Source organism: Rhinichthys klamathensis, unplaced genomic scaffold (genome assembly GCF_029890125.1).
Source record: "Rhinichthys klamathensis goyatoka isolate OS25496 unplaced genomic scaffold, OSU_Roscu_1.1 h1tg000181l_1, whole genome shotgun sequence".
Taxonomy (NCBI): Eukaryota; Metazoa; Chordata; class Actinopteri; order Cypriniformes; family Leuciscidae; genus Rhinichthys; species Rhinichthys klamathensis.
In genome coordinates this window covers 5,867,463-5,889,643 of record NW_026606709.1, presented here as the reverse complement: position 1 = coordinate 5,889,643, position 22,181 = coordinate 5,867,463, and the positions used below count along the sequence as shown (strand labels likewise).

The following is a 22,181-nucleotide window of genomic DNA, read 5'->3' as shown; positions in this document are numbered from 1 at the left end:
CCTCAGAAGGCCCCCCCGAAACGCGATTGGGCTAATTGTAGCCATGATTTGGGTAGTTTTGATTAGCAACTGGTTGGATTTTTTTTGTGCAGTCCTGGCAACCCTGCATCGCCACTCAGGATTAGTCACTTGTCTGTAGCTGGCCAAGCATGCTATTTAAGTGTAGTTAACTCAAGTTATCAAGTTAGATATATCTGATCATCCTCCAAAACGTGGCCACTATTTACATCTCATATTGTCTGTAAACTCTTGCGTTACCAAGGCAATGATTGACGGATTTGTATTATATTCCAAAGAGCTCCATAATCAGCCTTACAGTGGAAAATTAAATCATATCCATACTAGGGATGCAACGATACCGCTTTTTCAAAACCGATCCGATCCGATACCAAAAATCTGAGTATCGGCCGATACCGATACCAATCCGATACCAGTGCAGTTTTTTTTTAAATCAAGTAGAATTTCTATATCTCTGTGTTGAACTGATAATCACTCTTTTGTGTGTTAAACACAATCTACTTAATACAGACAACTTCATTTTAAAGAAAAACAACAAATCCAAAAAATATATGATCATAATCTGTGACAAAAATGCTATTATAAACTAGATTAGTGGATAATTCAGCAGTAAAATTTAGTCTAGAAAAATCACGAGTGCACAATAATTGTATAAAATCTGAACATTCAGTGAAAAAAATGTAGGGGAACAAATAAGAGACAATAAGTGTAACACTAAATCTGGTCAAACGTTACACATTGCTCTTTGTATTGTTGTGAAATACATTCATGAAAAACAAGATAACAAAAATCAAAAAGATAAATTATTATATATAGCCTGTATGCTACTATAAAATTGAGACATGTTTTAAATGTATAGCACAGCTGTTTAATGAGGCAGCAACATATGATAGATAGGACAGAACAAGAAAGGCTATTAATAATCTTTCATTGCGCAAAAGTAGTATGATATGAATGATTATGAAAGACTCCAATACAGTGCGGCACACAGCGCTTATGCGCATCCCGAGCGCAGAATGATGTGCTTGAAGCCACACGGAGTCACAGCTCTCCGAGTCCGCATTGAAAAGTTCAAAGCACAAAGGAAAGACATATCGATGCGTAGTGTATTATACACAGTATCTATCTATGCAATAGTTTATTGAGCCTTTTCTTTTAACAGTTTTAAATTTCAGTTACTGTGCGCGTGAAGAACAATTATAGTGCTCTGACTCTACTCTAGTGTTGTGATCTAGACACCCGGTAGAAAGTAACATGATTTAGTTACAGCAATAAAGTCCAGCAATATAAAGTTGTTTTATGCTAAACCATAGAGCTTTATCTACAGATCAAGTATAATAATAGTAACACTGAATCATCTTGGAGAGAGTTTCATCGTGTTGCTGTCGTAACCGAACGCGACGCGCTGTTTGATGCTGAATGGAGAATGACTGACAGCCGCAGTGGAGGGAAAAAGGTTACGTGATCTTGAATTTAATGACTTAAATATTAATTTATATCTCACATTATACTATATAATGGCTTCAGAACACATAAGATAGTGCACGAAAACGTTATGGTGCTTTATAATGTTTTGTGCCTTTTGTGGGGCTTAACAATAACACAATAATACGCACAATATTGGATTTGGATCGGCCTCGTCTGACCGATACCCGATCCGGCAAAAATGTCAGTATCGGAGCAGATACCGATACTGAGTATCGGATCGATGCATCCCTAATCCATACCAGGCTGGAGCTGCATGAAATGGAACGGTTGAGCAATGAGAACTGTTTGGCCCGGCGGTGGTGTGATGAAAGGTGGTTGCCAGGGCGTTGTTAAGTTTTAGGTGGTTTTAAAAGTGTATCTATGCAGTTGCAAGTGTGTTCTAGGTGATTGTTAGGGCATTAATGGGTGGTTTCTAGAGTCCAGGTGGTTGCTTGAGGCTGGCCCAACTAAAAGATTTTTAAAATCTTACCTGATTATCAAAATGTGAGAGACCACAAACATGACGATAAAAAAAAAAAAAAACATCGATTTAACAGTTTATTTTTGTTCCTATAGTGTGTGGAGTGCCACGATGCGACCAAGACAGCACACCACACACTAACAAATTCCATTCACAAACAACCAGAGTCCTGACTGTGAACACAGGAAATCTTGCAAAAATCTCTCCTGGCCAAACGTGACTTTAGAGTAAACAAACATGGTGGACAATGAGCAAGAAGAAATGGCGATAATAGTATTTTGGACTGCTTTTTACAGAAAAAAAGTTTTTTCACTGGAAAAAAAGAAAAAGTTTTGGATGAAGTTGTGTTGTGCTTCCGTCTTCCTTCAGCTCGCTTTCTGATTTTCTTTCGTTCCACGTGACAATCTACAGAGTGTGTGTGTGTGTGTGCGTTTGTGTGTGCAACATGTTGGATATTTACGATTTGAGATCAGTGCTGCCCTGATGTTCTTCCAAGCAGATACAATCACATTTAACACACATCACTCCACAGGAAAATCTGATAAGAATCTGTTGAGCCATCAAAATAGTCGGACATTAGGATTGTTGGAAGAGGAGAATTGGGTCCAAAATCGGGCTGGTTATCTTGTAGTGTGTGGGACTGTGGGTGCCTTTATTATCAGCCAAACGAGCCTACCGTCAAGGGTCTGTGATATTCTGGTATCTAGAAAAATTAAATAAAACAAAACAGGGTTCTTCAAATCTGGCCCTGGAGGTCCACTGTCCCGCAGAGTTTAGCTCCAACCCAAATCAAACTAACCTGCCTATAATAACTTTCTAACAATCCTGAAGACCTTTATTTGCTTGTTTGGGTGTTTTTTAATTAGGGTTGGATTTAAACTGCAGGATGGTGAACCTCCAGGGCCAGATTTGATGAACCCTGAAAAAAAGAAAAGAAAATAGTCCTGGCTCTAAAATCCTATTCAATTAGCCATATTTGAAGCTATTGTAAATTAGCCAGAATATATGTAGTAAATTCAGTAATGCATGGCATCTCATTGCTTTAGTGAAAGTATGTAAATTGGAACTAGCACTACTGTAAATTATACTTGTTCTTTTGGCTCTAGTGATTCATAATCATATTCGATTTTACAACGTTCTGAAGTAATTGCCTCAAACATTAGCCAAGAACACAATGTTGTGTACACACAAAAGGCTATCAATTCTCAATAATATATTAAGACATAATTAGATGCATCTGAATATTTTGAGCTACTGTCTTGAGTTGTTTTGCCTAGCTTTTTTTGTTTATAGGATTTCATTACATTCACAGTCAATTTTCATTGTTCTAACAAAAATTTTGGTTAACCCTTTGTTTGGCTTGGTAAATGTGCAGTCCGGAAGTTTCTAGACATAGCAACTTCTGTATGATGAGATGGTCTGGTTCTGTTTTGGTTTTTGAGATGATCTACTGGCTCACATCAATGACTGATTGCTTGTGCACCTTTGATGAACAAAGAGAGTCTGATGTGACTTCACCAAACACTGGCTGACCTTTTTTTTTCTGATCGTTAATACTGCATGCCAATTTGTTCAACTATCATGTCATTTGATGTTTTCATCAAGCGTCAGAATTATTTTACCATGCCTGCCAAACTTTCCGCTCACTCCTCTCGTAACTCTCTGTGTTGAATGGAAAGGACTGTCTGCATCCATTTCTTCACGCCTATAATCTCAAACTCGCGTCTTTGTTGTGTGTCCAGGCTTTGGCTTAATCTGAAACCGCCATCGTCTCCATGTGCATGTTTTATATGAAATGCTGTTTTCAGAGTATCCGGTTTACAATGTTGGACATCTTTTGGGACTATGATGGACTGTGGTAACTTTGTCTTTCTCTTTGTTTTCTGATTGGTTGGATTTTCACCACAGGGAACAAGGGCAAGTACTGCACCCTCCTCTTCTAAGATCTTCACGTTTTATTTCATTCGTCAGTTATTGTACCATTTTATTTTCAAAGTCATTTGCATGCACCTTTTCCTGCTTTATTCCAGAGCAGTCATGTCACATCTGTATACGTGCAATTAAAATAATCTGTTACTTCTCATGAATGCATTTCAAATCAGTTTTTTTTTTATCTGTAAACATTACATTGATTTTGCATGTTATTCTTTTTTTTTTTCTTTTTTTTTTTTTTAGTTTCTCCTGTAACATTTGTTCTGTCCAATCAACCAATATGGGTTTTTGCAATGGCCAATGCTAATACAGATAACTAGAGATTGGCATGGTGGATATAATTCTGAAAGATATATTTGATTTCCCTCCAAACCAGCCTAAATTTTTTTTGATGGTCTTTGGTGGTCTCCCAGGCTGGTCTGTTGGCTGGTTTTAGAGAGTTTTTTGTTGTTTTTTCAGCTGTGGATGCCAGCTGCAGACCAGCTTGCCCATGCTGCAAGACCATCTAAACCAGTTAAGGCTGGATGTATGCATGCATTACAATGAAATTAACATTTTGTTATGCCATATTAACTTGAATTTCACTTTTCCAGTCCATGCCAGTCTAATCTCAGAATGGCCACATGTTGGCTGAAATATTGGTCTATCACTACTGTCATTTTATAGTTTTGAATATTTTTAATATGATCTGTCTAAACACGTCTTTTTTCTGTTTCTCTGTGTAGTCTCTGAGACCATGCAGCAGGAGAAATTTGAGGAATATGGGTACACCTTTATTGCACCCAGGTAACACACACATCTATATACACACACCAAGCAAAAACAGCAGACCTCCCACAGGGTTTAGTCGTGACAGGTTTATAAGGCTTGTATCTAGACTCCATTGGTCTTTGAAGGCCTGTAAATTCACACCTTCAGACCCACACATTACTCCCCTTAACAATGGATCCCACAGACACTGCGGGAGCAAAAATGTTTGGTCTCAACTTCACACTACTTAAATGCACAGGCCTCATTGTGGTCATCAAACTTGTGTTTTTTCTGTGAATAATTATTAAACTTTTTTTCAGGGAATACTGCAAGGACCTAAAAGTGACATCCAACAACACACAGTTCCTGATGGACTTCAATGAGTACATTGACAGAAAAACACCAAATGATCCTATGTGTGAGTCTGTCTATCTATCTATCTATCTATCTATCTATCTATCTATCTATCTATCTATCTATCTATCTATCTATCTATCTATCTATCTATCTATCTATCTATCTATCTATCTATCCTATCAAAAGCAAAATTAGTATACATAGTAATTAGTACACATTGTGTAGTGCAGTATGATATAAATGTTCAATTAAAATGAACATAGAAACACCCTCAGTGAACTCTCATTGGTTCAAAGTTAAGTGTGTATGTGTTTTCGGAGTCATTTTTGCAGTGACTTCAAACCAACTGTAATCGAACCAACTGGATATTTTATCTAATGCAAAGACATCTAAGTTTCAAATACTTTTTGGGACCGCTATATCACGCTACATTTATATAATTATATAGTATAAAAATATAATATTATATAGTGCATGTAAAAACCACTGCTGTCATTATTAATGTAATGATATCAGAGGTGAGAGGACTCAGATTACTCTCTTTTAGGCGCTGAGTCAGGTTGATTCCCGCTCAAGTGATGTCAGCGTGTGTGGCGGGCGGTCCCGCTGTCTGTGAAGGTGACCCCTGTCAGCGCTCTGTTTAATCAGCCTGTAATTGATTAGTCTGCTCGGTAATGACTCCACCGCTGTCATCCTAATGTTCATACTCGTGATGACTCACTGTGTTTTCTGTAAAGAGATGCTATCGCTGCAGCGCTCACACGCAAACGCACCCAAAGATGTTACTTAGCTTTTTGATTACTCGGATAGGCATTACTTTTGTCCTGAAAAGTATTCAGCAATGTTCATGTCACCAAACTGTTGCTTTTACATTTAAAGGTCCATATTATATAATTGTTTTATATATATAAAAGTCCACGTAATGCTTTTTCCCTCATAAAAGTGGAAATGTAGCTTTACATGACTATTTTCATATTTTCCCTCTCTTTCATTTGTAAATGTAGGTGTGATAAATACAATATATTTTACTGCTGTTTAATTTTACATACCACTGTGTCCATCCTCCCTCTAAGCTTTTTTTTTTTTTAAGGAAAATAAATAGGTAGCTATATATTAATATTCATGGTTGTGATATAGAGCTATATTGTCACGGACTGCTCAGACACAGTTGTGGATCCAAATGCCGCTTTATTAGGGCAATCCAGAATCATAATCCATAAACAAGCAATAGTTCAAAACACGGGGCAGATAATCCAAAAAGACAACAGGGCAGAAAAACACAGGCAAACAAGGCAGAAAGTCGAAACCAAAACATGGGTAACCAGAGGGAGAGCGCTCAGAAATGTGACACTTACAAGACTTTGCAAAGAATGAGTAAAGACACAGGACTTAAAGGGATAGTTCACCCAAAAATAAAAATTAAGTCATTAATTACTCACCCCCATGCTGTACCAACCCCGTAAGACCTTCGTTCATCTTCGGAACACAAATGAAGATATTTTTTATTAAATTTGAGAGCTGGATCACTGCTACATAGGCTTCATAAGGGATTGAAACTTGACGGCCCAGAAAGTCATTGAAGAAAAAGTTTAAATATTCCATGTGACTACAGTGGCTCAACAATAAGTTTATCAAGCGACGAGAATACTTTTTGTGCGGAAAAAAACACAAAAATAACGACTTTATTCGACTATTCCTTTTCTTCCTTGTGGGCCTGAGACGAGAGTTCAAGAGATTTCCACGACTCATGCGCGAGAACTGAACAAGAAGTAGTAGAAGAAGAACGTCCTCTTCTCAGTTCTCGCGCATGTCATTTTCAATGACTTTCTGGGCCGTCAAGTTTCTATCCCTTAAGAAGCCTATGTAGCAGTGATCTAGCTCTCAAATTTAATTAAAAATATCTTCATTTATGTTCCGAAGATGAACGAAGGTCTTACGGGGTTGGAACAACATTAGGGTGAGTAATTAATGACTTAATTTTCATTTTTGGGTGAACTATCCCTTTAAATAGGCAGGCATTAACAAGATAATGAGACACAGGTGGGTGGAAGCAATCAAACGTAATAAGTCCAGGCAATGGGTTATGGGAAATGCAGTTCATGATGGTAAAGCCAATGAGACGGGAGGAGTGCCCTCTGGTGGAGATCATGGGCACTCCAGCTGGCGGATGTAACATATATCCACTATTAGACTGACAAACAATTTCTGTTTAAAAATTTCTAGTGAATTTTGAATAAATATTCGGTAGAGTATAATTTAATTTCAACAATTTGTTTAAATCTGTATCAGCCTCTGACAAGCTCAAATCAGTCAACTAGTAGACCATATTCTGGGACAATGAAGTTTGAACAAGGAGAATCCTGTTTTCCATGACATAATCCAAAATATCAACTATAAAGACTTTTCTTTCTCTCTGTCTGTATTTGTCAGGTAACGTCACTCTTGTAAACCGATTGCTGCTGGATGCCGGTCTCACGGCGGACCTCGTCAAAGTCTGGAAGGAGCAGAGTGTGTAAGTCTAGGACAAAACACACACATGGAACAACATAAAACACTCATCTATGTCTGTGTGAAATGTCTCGAGGTTTCAAGTACAAAGATCTCCAGAGAAGACAGAGAGACGCCTTCATATAACTGCTGAACACAAAGCTCTATTTAAAGTCATGTCATGAATAAGAATGCTGTCTTAATGTCAAAAGCAAACTCGAGAGTCTAGCAATTATAACCAGGATTAAAGAACCCGACCATCTGGGAGTCCAAAAACACAATAGACATTGTCAAAATAGTGTTTTCAATTAAACAAATGGTGTTTCAATTAATTTTTTTACACTAAAGAATGACCTTAATATAACATTGTTCTCTTTTTGTTCGAATAGGAGGCTGAATATGTTGTTTGATTGGAATGTCCTTGAAGTAATTGAATTTAACGATATAAATACCTGAATAAAACACTCACAGGTGTAAAGCTAGTCTGTTTATGGTCTTTCAGAAAATTCTAAACTAAAACATAGCTGATGTATTATTATTTTTTTTCTATTAGAGATGGAGTTTTGGCCCGGTTTGTGACTACAGATGGAGGCATTACACGTGTGTATCCTAAAAGGTAAGTTCCATTCACCGTTGTGTGAAATATGTGCATCTCTCCATCCCCATGTGTGCATGTGTGTGTGAGAGATGCTAAATTCTTTACAATCTTTCCTCTGTCGGCAATCCCCGCAGGGGTCTGCGGTTGAGACCGAAAGAAAGAGTGAAAAGGCATGTTTCAGAGGATGTTTCTGGTACAGAGGGACTCTTTTGAGATTTCTTATGGGAGCCATGTGCAGCTCCCACTCTCTCTCCTGTCTTTATTAGCTTAAATCTATAACATTGAGTGCTTGAGTTCATAAACTTAGTCTGGAGGTGTAAAACAGCAGGCCAGTGTTAAAGAAGCTACAGCAGTGCACTTATTCACAGTTCATATTTACTCAACTTAAAGCACAAAAGACAAAAGTCTTTTTTTTTTTGGAGCTTCACAGCACCAATTACTGCTAATCATATTATTTTGTGTTTCATGGGGGGAAAATAAATTATGTTTTGACTGACATGTCTGAGAACTGTTGCTTTATTTTATTTTATATAAAAAAAGTAATTGTGTAATTCCTTGATATGCTGTATTTGTAATACTTATAGTAGAGATTAATGTCCACACATTGCTTCCTTTATTGCTTTACCCTAGAATCCATAGTTTTATTGACTTGATATGGTGTAATTTATTTTATTTATAATTGATCTATTATTTTTTATTAAAAAAAGTATTCTTTTTAATAAAAAAAAATAATAATTCCTTGATATTCCATGTGTTCCTCATATAGATATTGTATGTAAGCCTCAGCAATGTAATTTGCACGTTAGTTAGTTATAATTAGTTATATCGAATTTATTTATTTTACATGGGAATTGAAACAAACAAATTCAAGTCAACTTTTTAAAATATTTTTAATCTTTTATTTTGTATGATTTTATTACACCGACTATAAGGATAATAACAGAATGCCTTTTATTAAAAACCATTAAATCCACTACAAGTCTTTCCCTTTATGCATTCATGTATGATTTTTGGCTTGTGCATTCTTGAGTTCAATCATTACATATTGCTTTTGTTCATTATTGAAATGATTGATTCTGCATTTTGTTTGAAATGTTTCTTAATTTGGGTGTTCCTCTTGCCTTCGTCTCTTTCTCAGTGCTGGGGAAGAATGGGGTGAAAACTCTGAGACCTATGACTCAAGTTTTTACAAAAGGAATCTGGACAATGACATATACATCTTCACTGCCCCATACATCAACAGTAAGAAACACACACACTTACAGTACACGTCCACTCTATAACTTTTGTAAAGATGCATGCTCTCTTTGGCACTCTGCTTTACTAAGACAGCTGTTGATCTACTCGAAATGCGCACCTACAGATCTCTTGCCAAGGTCGAGTAAGTTTATATTACTGGGGGATTACCATTCAATGAGACTACCTCACATTCACGCACGTGTGGTCTGCAGGTCTAATACACACACGGTCGAGAAGCACCCATGCGCCAAGAAACAACCCCAGGGGAACGCCTGGTCCTTGTGTTTATGGGAGGTTTTACCATTTAAGCTAATGGTGAAAGCAGACTGAAACCCTTACAGATCTCTCTCAAACATTTGGGTATCAGATGTAGCATGTCTACCTTGGCAGGTGTTACCAGATGAATTGCATCAACAGCATTTAGAAACTAAAACATTGCTTGCTTGCGGATTAGTTAAATGTAGCAGAGAGTCAATCCAACCTTTTTGGTTAATGCAATTTATTGTTCTGCATTTGTGTAATCTTTTCCCTTACAACAGAGAGCAGAGAGTCTGGTTATGAGTCTGGTATCCTTGTCAGTAAAGCAGTGGACTTGGACATTAATGGAGCAAAACTCAAACCTGCTGGTGAGCTCTTAAAATCCAGTTACACTACCGGTCAGAATTTTGCAGTCAGTATGATTGATTGATGAATGAATGAATGAATGAATACTTTTCAACAATGATGTGTTAAAATGGTCAAACATGACAGAGCAACAAATTATTTCTATTTCAAATAAATGCTGTTGGTTTGACCTTTCTATTCATCAAAGAATCCTGTTTTTTGGTTGTTTATCTTTTGGTTTTCACCAAAATATTAAGCAGCACAACAGTTTTCAACATTGATAATAATAAGAAATGTTTCTTGAGCAGCAAATCAGCATATTAAAAAGATTACTGAAGACTGGAGTAATGATGCTGAAAATTCACAGGAATAAATTGCATTTTAACATTTAACAAAATAGAAAACACTTACTTAAATTGTAATAATATCTCACAATATTACTGTTTTTACTGTATTTTTGACCAAATAAATGCAGCTTTGGTAAGCATATCACTTTATATATATATATATATATATATATATATGGTAACATTTTACAATAAGGTTCCATTAGTTAACATTAGTTAATGCATTAGTTAACAATAACTAACCATGAACAACACCTCTGTTCAGCATTAGTTCATATTTGTTAACGTTAACTCACACATGTACTAATGCATCAATTCACATTAACAGCACGGTTAGTTAACATTAGTTAATGCATTAGTTAACATGAACTAACCATGAACAATGCCTGTAAATAGCTTTACTGTTTTTTAAGGTTAACTTACTGTACATATTTACATTAGTTTACGTAGCAGTTGACACACACTAAGAAAGAACATTTCTAACTCGCCATACCCTAAATGTAAAAATACTGTTGTGTACCTTATCAACACTCTTTCATAAGGCATTGATTTGTTGGTAAACATAATTCTACAGCGGAAAACAAACGTTGTTCATGTTTATACGCACTTTACTATCATTACTTACATTCAAATACGTATATGGATTTAGTGAAAAGTGTACACTATTTCAACATTAACTGATGTGTTACTAACATTTGTAGACTCTTTATTAACATTAATTACCATTAATAAAGCATTTATTAATGGAATTTATAAACCTTATTGTAAAGTGTACACTATTTCAACATTAACTGATGTGTACTAATTTAGTTTTCCGCTGTAGAATTATGTTTACCAACAAATCAATACCATATATATATATATATATATATATAGGCCTATATTTACATTTAGGGTAACATGGTGAGTTAGAAATGGTCATACTTAGTGTGTGTCAACTGCTACATAAACGAATGTAAATATGTACAGTAAGTTAACCTTACAAAACAGTAAAGCTATTTACAGGCACTGTTCATGGTTAGTTCATGTTAACTAATGCATAATGTTAACTAACCGTGCTGTTGATGTGAATTGATGCATTAGTACATGTGTGAGTTAACGTTAACAAATATTAAATAATGCTGAACAGAGATGTTGTTCATGTTAACTAATGCATTAACTAATGTTAACTAATGGAACCTTATTTTAAAGTGTTACCAAATATATATATATAAATATATATATATATATATATATATATATATATCAGGCCCTGAACCTTTGAACACTGTGATTGTTTTCTTTGAAATAAAAAGTGTAAAATCTTACAACACATTTTGTCTTAATTGATCTGTTTATACTGAATTATCAAGGATTTCCACCGATAGTAAAAAGGTTTGTCATAGTAAAGTCACCAGTATGTGTTTTTAAAAAAAAATTGGTAGTTCTTACAAAAATAATTTTGTTTGTGTTTTTATGATTCGTCACTGATGACTAGCAAATGTTGTGACTAATAAATTCATCTCAGAACTTTGTGCTCATCAAGGCCTGACCCTATAGCTCCTTCTCATCATCTACATTTTATCTTCTTCTTCTTTTTTTTTTTTGTCCTTGCATGAATAAGATTTCATCACAGATGTGTTTTATGTTATCATACAGTGGTGGGAGTCAAACTCAACGTGTCGGCCTGGATGAACAGCTTCATAAACGCTACCACCAAGAAAAATGTAAGCAGAAATGACCCCTTTTCCTTATCGGCACATGTGGAAGCTGTTTAGTCACAAACGCAGCCTCTCTAGATGGGCCGATATTGCCGTCTGAGAGCGGAGATGAATTGACTCGCTCCAATAGTCGTTGTTAAAGGCTTGTTTCATGAATTCTCAGTTCTCTCCTCACATAATTTCCTCTCCGCAGTGCAAGGATGAGATCTGTGGGTGCCTCAGGAATGATAAGGTAGGGCGCTGACTGCCTCATGCTGCTCTGACCTCTGTAGTCACTTATCTGATGCTGCTTTCACTCTCGCTTTCTGATGAATGGCTGTTTTTACTCCTCAGCAAGTGGACTGTGTGATTCTGGATGATGGCGGCTTTCTGCTCATGTCCAATCAGGATGATTATATCACGCAGGTAGAATATATTTACAAGGCTAATTGATTCTTTTTGCTATTTTAATGCCAGCTCCAGGAATACTGTATGTTAACAGTCACATAAAGGAGTCTTTTTCATATGTTCACTCTGATTTACAGATTGGTCAGTTCTTTGGTGAAGTGGACCCTGTTTTGATGATCACTCTGGTCAACTCTTCGCTGTTCTCCTTTAATAAAACCTACGACTACCAGTCCGTCTGTGACCCAGAGAGAGAAACGAAAGCTGCTGCAGGACCCCGTTCTATATACGTGGTAATGAAGTTTATATTGGCAATTTCTTTAGAAAACCATCATGTACTGTAGGGACTTCTGAAAGTCAAAAGTTTTGATTGTGTGTCTGTATTAACTGCCGCATCTATATTTGTGTTTGCTTTTGGCAGCCAACGATAGCAGATATGCTAACTGTAGGCTGGTGGGCCTCCACTGCGGTCTGGTAATAAGAAATAGACACTGCATGCTGAAAAATAGACAGATGAAGGATAGAATTGTGAGGTGGATGTTCACATTTGTTTGTCACTGTCTCCCTCTTAGGACAATTTTGCAGCAGCTTCTCCTCAGTCTGACTCTCCCAAATGTCATGGGCACAGGTATGTTAAGTGTTAAAGTGAGGGAATTCTGGCTCATCTTTCTGCATTCGAGGAACTTTTGATGTTTAAAATCGAGAAATGTTTTAATTATTCTAGTCTTGTTTTACAAACTTACATGTGTTGAGTTTTGTCTATTAGAATGCATTGAAAAAGTAACTTTGGTTCAGCACAATATATAGTGTATACACACAAATATTTAACATTCATCCATGTAGTGTATGTATATATATATGAACATACGTATATATATATATATATATATATATATATCATGTAATTTGTAATCATGTAAAATCACATTTTAAGTAACACATTTTTTTTTTCTTCAATAAATTGAGCAGCCTTACATTATCTTATTATAAGCAATTCAATACTGTTTTTTATGATTAAATCATAATCATATGATAATAATCATTTGGTCTTTTTCTAAAAACTGTCTTTTCCTGATGATGTCATTTAGGCTACACAGACCATTGGGTAATGCTATCCAGTGCAACAGTCGGGTTCCGGAAGTAAAACAACGCTTTCTGTGTGAACGGCCCCTTAGTCTGCACTTTTCTTAACATTCCATGTTGCAATACCCTTTTGACCCCTTCTAAAGCCATTACATAAAACATTCCCATCACAAGTTAAAACGCATGGATTAAGTGAACTTCGATTGTACAAATGTAAATTGATTTCATGCAAAATGAATTGATGCAGTAATTTTAACTAAATTGAACAAGCATCCAAAATGTAATTTGTGAGTGTTCCTGATATGTAGGCTGTTGATCCTCATGCGTGTTTTGATATTTACAGTATGCGGATGGTGCGTTTGTGTGTTTTCAGCATACTCGGAGGATGACCTCTCGGATGCGTTCTCCAAAGAGAGCTGTATCACCGAACAGACTCAGTATTTCTTTGAGAACGAGAACAAATCTTTCTCTGGAGCGATGGACTGTGGAAACTGCTCCAGGTGAGGACTGTTTTTATGTTTGTACGTGCATAAATCCATCCGCATTCCCTCCATCCGTGTGCGTGTGGGAGTGCGTGTGAGCATGTGCAGATGATGTCAGCGCTCTCTTTCTGTCTCTTCCTGGATAATTGCTCATCCCGGTAAGTCATCCCTCCAAGGATCGAGCAGCTCAGCTTTCCCTTCTCCTTTCTCCTCCGTCCCCTCGTTCTCCAGATCCACCCGACGTCCAGCCGGCTGTAAATCCCGCCGGCCGTGCTGTTTAATGTAACACCGCTAAAGCAGAACGTGTTGGGGTGGGTGGGGGCGCTCGGCCTGACAGAAACTCTACGCCTTTTTTACGAGCCCCACGTGTGACTCTGCGTACGATAGTTTTTCTTCCATGTTAACTACTTTAGACATGTAAAGTTTAACAAGAGCCATAAAGAGAAATCCATTTGTGAGAGCTCAGGAGCTCAAGACCTGAGCTTCGGCATATGTAATTCAATCTTGCTCAGAGAGACATCAACACCAGATCAGTCTAAAGGAACGCATGTACTGATGAGAGAACTGCTGGAATTGCCAGCATAAGGATGTCTTAAACAGAACATCAAGGAGACTACATCAAATTATACTTTTTTCCATTATTAAAGTCATATTTCTTCAGATTTTTGCATTAGTTATCTGAGGTCTGGTTGTCCTCACTCAGCCCTACAGATTTTTTTGGACAACTAACTCTTCTCAGAGGTTATATAATGCCTCTGTTTTGTAACCCTAGTGTGCTGCCGTGCTGTCTACTGCCTACATAGACTCTAGGGTTGGATCAATATTGAAATTTCGGCTTTTTGAGTACAGTACCATTTTCTGGTCCTGTTTTATCGATACTGAATTAACACCTTAGGCAACAAACAAACAGCTTCGACCGACTGGCGAAGTGCAAGAAGTTCAGTAGATCTGATCATTTAATGTCAATAATTAATGATTCCTTTTTAAATAAATAAAATAAGTGTTTGGTACATTAATTCATTAAAATGACAATCAGAATAATGTGTATTTCAGTTTTTCTACAGAATACGGTTTTTACATCAAAACCCCAAATTTAAACTACTTAGAATACATAGAAAATATATCTATATAACGTTTTCAATGTTATTTACCTGGTGCACAATAATGTTTGTACTAAAATACAATTTTTTATTTTGTTGCGCTTCGATGACAATTAAATTCCACCATATAAAGACTGCAATATATGCTAGTTTTGTGAAACTACCATTCAAAAGTGGGATCAGTACAATTAAAAAAAAATAAGATTTTCAAAGAAGTCTGACCAAAAAATACAGTAAAAACAGTAATATTGTGAAAATATTATTATTAAAATATTATAGTTATTTAAAATAACTGCTTAAAATATTTTACTATATTTTAAAATGTAATTTATTCCTATGATTGCAAAGCTGAATTTTCAGCATCATTACTCCAGTCTTCCGTGTCACATGATCCTCCAGAAATCATTCTAATAAGCTGATTTGCTGCTCAGGAAATATTTCTTATTACTAGCAGTGTTGAAAACAGTTGTGCTGCTTAATACATTTTAAACCTTGTTACAATTGTCAGCATTCTTTCATGGATGGAAAGTTCAAAAGAACTGTATTTATTTCTAATAGAAATATTTTATAACATTTTAATGCAATTTAATTGCTGAATAGATGTATTCAAAAAAAAAATTTGAAAAAATGGTAGTGTATATTCTGGATTTGTTTTATAAAAAAAATACAGAATCAAGCAATTTTGTCCAGTTTGTGTGTGCGTGCGTGCGTGTGTGTCTTTCTTTCTTTGATACACAAAAAATAATATATCAAGAATGTTTCAACACTTTTTGTCCATATAATGAAAGTCAATGTGATCCAAAACAGTATTGTACCTCATTGACTTTCATTATGTGGACAAAAACAGTTCAAAAACCAATTCTTCAAAATGTCATATTTTGTGTCTTGCCAGAAGAAAATCATACACATTTGATGCAACAAAAATGAAAATGATGACAGAATGTTCATTTTTGGGTGAACTATCCCTTTAAAATGCCATCTAGGTATGCAGCTCACTAGGTTTTGAAACACCGCTACAGTTTCTCACAGGATGTTTTTCATGGAGACCACATAAACCCACCTGAAACACTCCTCTGTGCTCTTATAACCTCATGCTCTCATGAATAAAGCATTTCTCAGAGGGCAGACAGATGTGAGCCACTGAACTTTAGGACTCCATGCTTCTCTGTGATCATCAAGCTCTCCGTGTGTGTGTGTTGGCATGTGTGTTTGTGTGAGTGTGACCCTGATGGCCGCTATGATCTGAGGCTCGTTATGCACCGCCGAGCATGCTGGGTAGCAGTAAACAGCCTGTGATTACTGAGAGAGCAGGTGATGTGTAACACAGAGCTTTAACGCACACATCCCTATATATACGTTTACATGTGCACAGGCCGGTGCAAAAACCCGTGTCACTCTGTTTTAAGGGGAGGGGGGGAGCCGTAAAAGAGAACAAGAGAATGCTATAAAGAAAAGTCATGGCTGAAACTCGTTCGGTGATGACAGTGCGTAACAAGCTGCCAACCGACGCAGATTTCCAATATAATACACTCATCTCTTGTTACACTTACTAAAGACTTCCACACATGTGGGGACGGTTTTGGATATGTAAGACGTGTATAATTGATTCCTGACAAAGAGCTTATGCTGACTTGTGCGTAATGTTTTGAGTGCGCGTACCGCCTTTTATACCTACTTGCTTATGTTTACTGTTCCTTCCGTTAAATGTCATACATGGGTGGTCTCTCTTACGCAAATGTCTGCTTAGTTTAGATATGTATAAACCATGACTTACAATATAATCTAATATAATATAATATAGTCTTACATTATAATCTGTTCCTGTGAGAGCTGTGTTTGTGTCTTAATCCCCTTTTCTTTTCTTTTTTTAAGAATGTACCGGGCGGAGAAGCTCCCTAACACGAATTTGGTGTTTTTAATCTCTGATGCAAAGAGTTCCTGCCTCTCCTGCGATCCCAAACCACTGAGACAAGCCGAACAGCCCTGTATCCTTAAATGTATGCATTGTTTCCCAACGTCTTCGTTGACAGTACACCGCTGCTCATGTATTTCGAACTTCTATTTACCCCTAAGTGAAGACTGAAAAAGAACTTTGCCGTGAGAATATCGGAGCCTTAAGACTGAGATAATTACATTTGTTTTGAAGTTCCAGCTATTTTCCTTATAGATTTGTTTCAGCTACTGGTCCTGACCCATGTGTGCTGGCCCAGAACCCTCGGTACAGGAAAGGACCGGACGTCTGCTTCGACAACAACGTAGACGTATGTTTAAACCAAAAAATCATCTTTATCATTCACTACTTTTTTTTTTTTTTTTTTTTGTCCTTTTTTTAAGCTAACGTTAATTTCCTTTCTGTTTGCACGTTGAATGCTCATTGGCTGCTCATCATGCCCGTCACTGCTAGGAGGAGCCTTTGTGTCGAATCAGTGGCTCCTCTTCTTTGACCTATTACCCATCCATCATTTTGCTGCTGCTTCTGCTTTGTGTTTGATGGTCAGTTGCATCTCGTTTTGCTGTTTCCTCATTTAAACAGTGTGTCAAAAATAGCTTTATGTTCTCCACCCCATTGTAGCATTGCTAGACTTTCGCTAATATCTGCTTATCATATAAGGGTTAAAATGCCCTGTATTGTTTACTCAATGCCTCAATATGGACTTTTAGGCAGGATGCCACTGCTTTCCTCCTGCTGTGAAAGTAGGAAGTGCATTTTCAGCTAGTTCCCTGAGAGATTTTCTGTGGAATAAACATAGGAAGCTCCAGATGGGTTTCCGTCCTTTTGACAGTAGCATTGATAATACGCCCCATGTCTCTCAAACCTGGGGCATCCCAGGACTTTCATTGGCACGCCCTCCATGCACAGTATAGCATGCGAGCCTTGTTTCAGAAGACCAGCACGTAGACTGTCAGTCAGAGTTGTGCATTATTTCTACAGCAGGACTTTTTGCATGCGTGCCATTGATTTGATTCATTCCCTCCTCAGTTCAGCCAAAACATGTTTTGATATTCACTTTTCATTACACATAGACTGTGTTTTGATTGAGTTGAATGCTTTATGGTTCTAGGTTTTACTTGGTTTCGAGCTCTTCTAAGCTAGGATTATTATAGTCAACTAAAACCATAAAATAATTGTTACTTGAAATAAAATAAATGGTAACTGAAATAAGTATTAAAATGTAAACTTGTTTTATTTCAGAAAGTCGTTAAAGCAACATTTCTCATTTTTAACTTGATGAACTAAAATAACTAAAACTGAAATACAAATGAATAATAACTATATATATATATATAGGCCTATATATATTAAAACAATTATGGTTACACTTTTTTTAAGGTGCCTGTGTTACAGTGTAATTATACATTTAAGTACTGAGTAATAATAATTAACTGCATGAACTTTATATAGGGTTAGTTTAGGGTTTGGTTTGATTTAGGGTTAGTTGCATGTCATCATGCATAAGTTATACTTATATTACTACAGTAATATTTTATACAGTATAAATACAGTAATTGTAATATTGCATAAAACATTTGTGAATAAAAGCAGCATTTCCATCCCATGTGTTCAAGATAACAAAATTGTCACTTCCTGGGAAATTGGAGCAAAATATCTGTAATAAAAATGAAAGTTGCTGCAATCTGGGAAGCTGTGGATCTTTTTTCCTTTAACATAAATGACTTTGTTCGGATGCCTTGTGTTTGGGAAAGCAATCATGTGAGAGACCTCTGGGAGGTCATTCTACCAAATCGTTTTGATGACAGACTTGATAGATTGATTAAACCAACATTTGAGATGCTATGCAATTAAATCGGGCAGCTAGTGCGTCCAGTTATCCAATCACATCCACTGTTGAGGCAAAGTTAGAGTTTTTTGTTGCGCATCAATGGATTTATTCACTAAATGTGTTTCCATCATAATTTATGTGCATGCCTTCTTATCAGATAAAGCTTTGTATGTACATTTTTTAGAATTTACACGCATATTGTCTTTTCCATCCAACGTCTTTGCAATGCAATATCCCACATTGCGCATAAAATAGGTGGATGGAAACATAACTTATGATACTCAAATAACACTGGACCAAGCTGGTCATTTTTGGTTATTAACTGGTTAAAAATGTTCTAGGTGGTTGATTACCTGGGCTCTCAACTGATGATATTCTTATTCTTAGTGTTGTTTTAATATTACTTTTGTCATTTATTATTAGTATTATTATTTTTATTATAAATAGTATTTCTATTTAGCTTTAATTTATTTTTATTTCAGTTTTAGTTGTAGTAATTTTAGTACTTTAACATAAACTTTATTTCAGTTAGGTGCCAAGGCAACATCTCTAACATTTCTAATAAAGGTTATATATGTATAAGTATTCATATCAAATATTATTTCAGTGTTATTTCAATTAACTAAAATGGTTTTTAATAATTTTAGTTTTAGTTACCAATAACAACACTGGTTAAAGTCGGTAGACCACCTTGAACCAGCAACAAACCAGATGCCATGTTTTAAAACTAATTTAGAAACCCTTAACCATCTGAACTGAAATTACCCGCCTATAGTATGGTCTTATGTTTGTGTGAGGTAGAAGTCCCTAACATCTCTGTATTGACCGCAGGAGGACGCGACTGACTGTGGTGGAGGCTGCAGTTTGAGTCCGTCTCTCTGGATGATGATGGCTCTTCAGCTCCTTCTACTCTGGCTGCTTACTGGAACCAGAACATATTTGTCCTGACCAGAGCGAATCTACAGACTAGAAAAAACAACTACTGACTGAACTGCTTACTATACAGACCACTTGATCACAAAATAACCACACTTCGACTATACAATCTAAGATTGTCCGTTAGTCAACCCAAAACAATTTGACTAACGCAGATACAGAACTACTGTAAAATTGACACGGCTCATCAACTCACTGCCAAATTCTGTCCTCTCAGACCAACCAGAAACGGCAACACAGTCAGACACGAGAGACAGATACTGTATATGCTCTTATTTTATTTATTTTTTCTTGACCTCGCAACAGAGCCACATTATGATCACAAAAATGATTCATGCAAAATGTTTAGTGCCACAAACAGGCTTAAATAATGTGTAAACAATGTGGTCAGAGACGGCTCCTAGCACCAGCCTGGATCTGAAGCAGGGTTTAACGGTACAGGAAAGACTGTTCAGCTCTGGAGCTCATTATGAATTCAGCTCGAAGTGAGCTTTGCACCAGTAGTAGGTCAGTGATGTCACACTCAAGCCCTTTAGGCCTATAGAGGGCTGTTTTTTCTTATTTTATGTTCTTTGATTTCTTTGCTATGTGCAGTAGGGGAAATCTCATGAAGAAATTTGTAGGTCACATTTCACCCCTCCCCCCAAAAAATAAATCTATAAAATAAGTATATAAATAGTGTATATATATACACACACACAAATACATTTTAGCTTTACACATTTTAGTTTATTTATATCATTTGAAATAATTTATTACAGTAATGAGAATAAGTAGCGAGAATCTATTGTTATGAAAATAGTCACAAAAAATACTATGTTAAATTTATACAGAAGATAATTTCATATATATATATATATATATATATATATATATATATATATATATATTTATGGGATGGTATATGACCTGGAAATTTCTTTTGCAGTTTTTGTGAGATTTACCCTGTATGGTTTTTAATTTGTGCAAATTGTATTGTTTTTTTGCTCTTTTGGCTTAGAGTTCTTTTTTTGCTAATTTTAAACTTCTCTGAGATCACCAGATAACTTTATCTTTAAAGAAAACTGTAAGCATCTGATATAATCGTTGGAGAAAAAGTGCCATGTTGAATGTCATGATTCGCTACGGAAAGATTCATTGTGTGATCAAACCACACTTGAGCAGTGCATCATCTGATGCGAAATGCAGACTGCTCTAAAAGACTGAACAGGCTCCAATAAGTGTACCAAATCCTTTTTTTTGTTGTGTCAAAAGTCACACGCTCGCGTCCAAGGGTCCAGAGGATGTTGAATGTGCTTTGTTACCATCCCCATCCTGTCTTCTGGGCCCCTGCTATCAAACGATTGTGTGTTTTACTGTATGTCATCCAGATACTTCATCTGTCAGATTTTGTTCCAGCATGACAGACATGATATCACAAGCGTGTCAGATATTACATCCACATGTTGAACCACTATGCCAAAACACAGCACATGACAGGTTATAAAAATGTTAAACCCTGGAGAAATGTGCGTTTAAGATGGTTGAATGTATGTTTATTTTATTTATTTATTTAGCTTTATGATAGAAAGTCCATGTATGAGATTGTGATATCAATCAAAACTATAGCCAATGGGGAACATTTCCATGTTCCTTTTGAATGTTCTGGAAGAAGACGACATACCAACAGCAATGCCTCGAGCTATGAAAAATGAAATACTTATCCATCCTAATCCAAAGGCCAAGTATCCTGGAATAAAAGAACATGCTTCTCTCTACGTTTCAGAGGTGTTTTAACATTTGACGTCTATTTTAAAATATAAACATACAATCAGTGTTTGCATGAGTTCTATGGCTTTTTATTCATGCAAAAAAAAAAAAAAATTATGATGGCTTTATTAGACTGTATGGAGCTTAAATAGATTTTTTTATTTCTTTGTTGTAGCCTTTATGATGAGGAGGCTGTTAAAGTGACGTAATTCTACAGTGAAAATATTAAGTGCAACTGAATTTAAAGGCGGAAGGTTTAATGTCGTGGTGATTTCCAAATGAGAATGAAATATTATAAAAAGCACGAGATAGATCTGAAATAAAGTGTGTGTTTAGTTTACTGGATGTCCGCGAAATATCGCTCGCACCTGTGAGTCCACGTCAGACTTTTTCCTCCGGAATGAGATTAATTGTTCTTTCTGTCTTCACTGATGTAGCATTGAGTTACAGACCTAAATATGCAGTGCATTTATGAATCATTACAGACGTTTTGGACCCCTCGGAGGCTTTTCGGGGTCTGGATTTCTCATCTCAGGCCTGAGGTGGAGGCCATAGGATGTAACATTTAAATACCTCACCAAACGACGTTGCGAGATGTGATTTGATCCAAGAGAGCTAAACTAACTCCCCTCTTTACAAACTACACCATGTTTAAAACGCCAGTGAAATATACACAAACCCCGCAG

General features: G+C 36.3%; 1 protein-coding gene across 2 annotated transcripts in view; it reads left to right on the top strand.

Moving 5' to 3' along the window:
- LOC130094860 (voltage-dependent calcium channel subunit alpha-2/delta-1) overlaps positions 1 to 19,821 on the top strand; it is a 146,224-nt gene extending 126,403 nt beyond the window's left edge. Inside the window, exons 23-39 of one of the 2 annotated variants that reach the window (XM_056261391.1) lie at positions 4,624 to 4,684; positions 4,969 to 5,066; positions 7,436 to 7,517; positions 8,046 to 8,108; positions 9,229 to 9,332; positions 9,869 to 9,955; positions 11,918 to 11,985; positions 12,173 to 12,211; positions 12,313 to 12,384; positions 12,504 to 12,656; positions 12,785 to 12,837; positions 12,936 to 12,991; positions 13,820 to 13,946; positions 16,901 to 17,013; positions 17,207 to 17,289; positions 17,433 to 17,521; positions 19,642 to 19,821. In XM_056261391.1, the coding sequence (XP_056117366.1) occupies positions 4,624 to 4,684; positions 4,969 to 5,066; positions 7,436 to 7,517; positions 8,046 to 8,108; positions 9,229 to 9,332; positions 9,869 to 9,955; positions 11,918 to 11,985; positions 12,173 to 12,211; positions 12,313 to 12,384; positions 12,504 to 12,656; positions 12,785 to 12,837; positions 12,936 to 12,991; positions 13,820 to 13,946; positions 16,901 to 17,013; positions 17,207 to 17,289; positions 17,433 to 17,519 (1,346 nt within the window). In that variant the 3' untranslated portion in view covers positions 17,520 to 17,521; positions 19,642 to 19,821. The remainder of the gene's footprint in view (positions 1 to 4,623; positions 4,685 to 4,968; positions 5,067 to 7,435; positions 7,518 to 8,045; positions 8,109 to 9,228; positions 9,333 to 9,868; positions 9,956 to 11,917; positions 11,986 to 12,172; positions 12,212 to 12,312; positions 12,385 to 12,503; positions 12,657 to 12,784; positions 12,838 to 12,935; positions 12,992 to 13,819; positions 13,947 to 16,900; positions 17,014 to 17,206; positions 17,290 to 17,432; positions 17,522 to 19,641) is intronic. The other variant, XM_056261390.1, reaches the window with a different exon arrangement.
- The last annotated feature ends 2,360 nt before the right edge of the window (positions 19,822 to 22,181 follow it).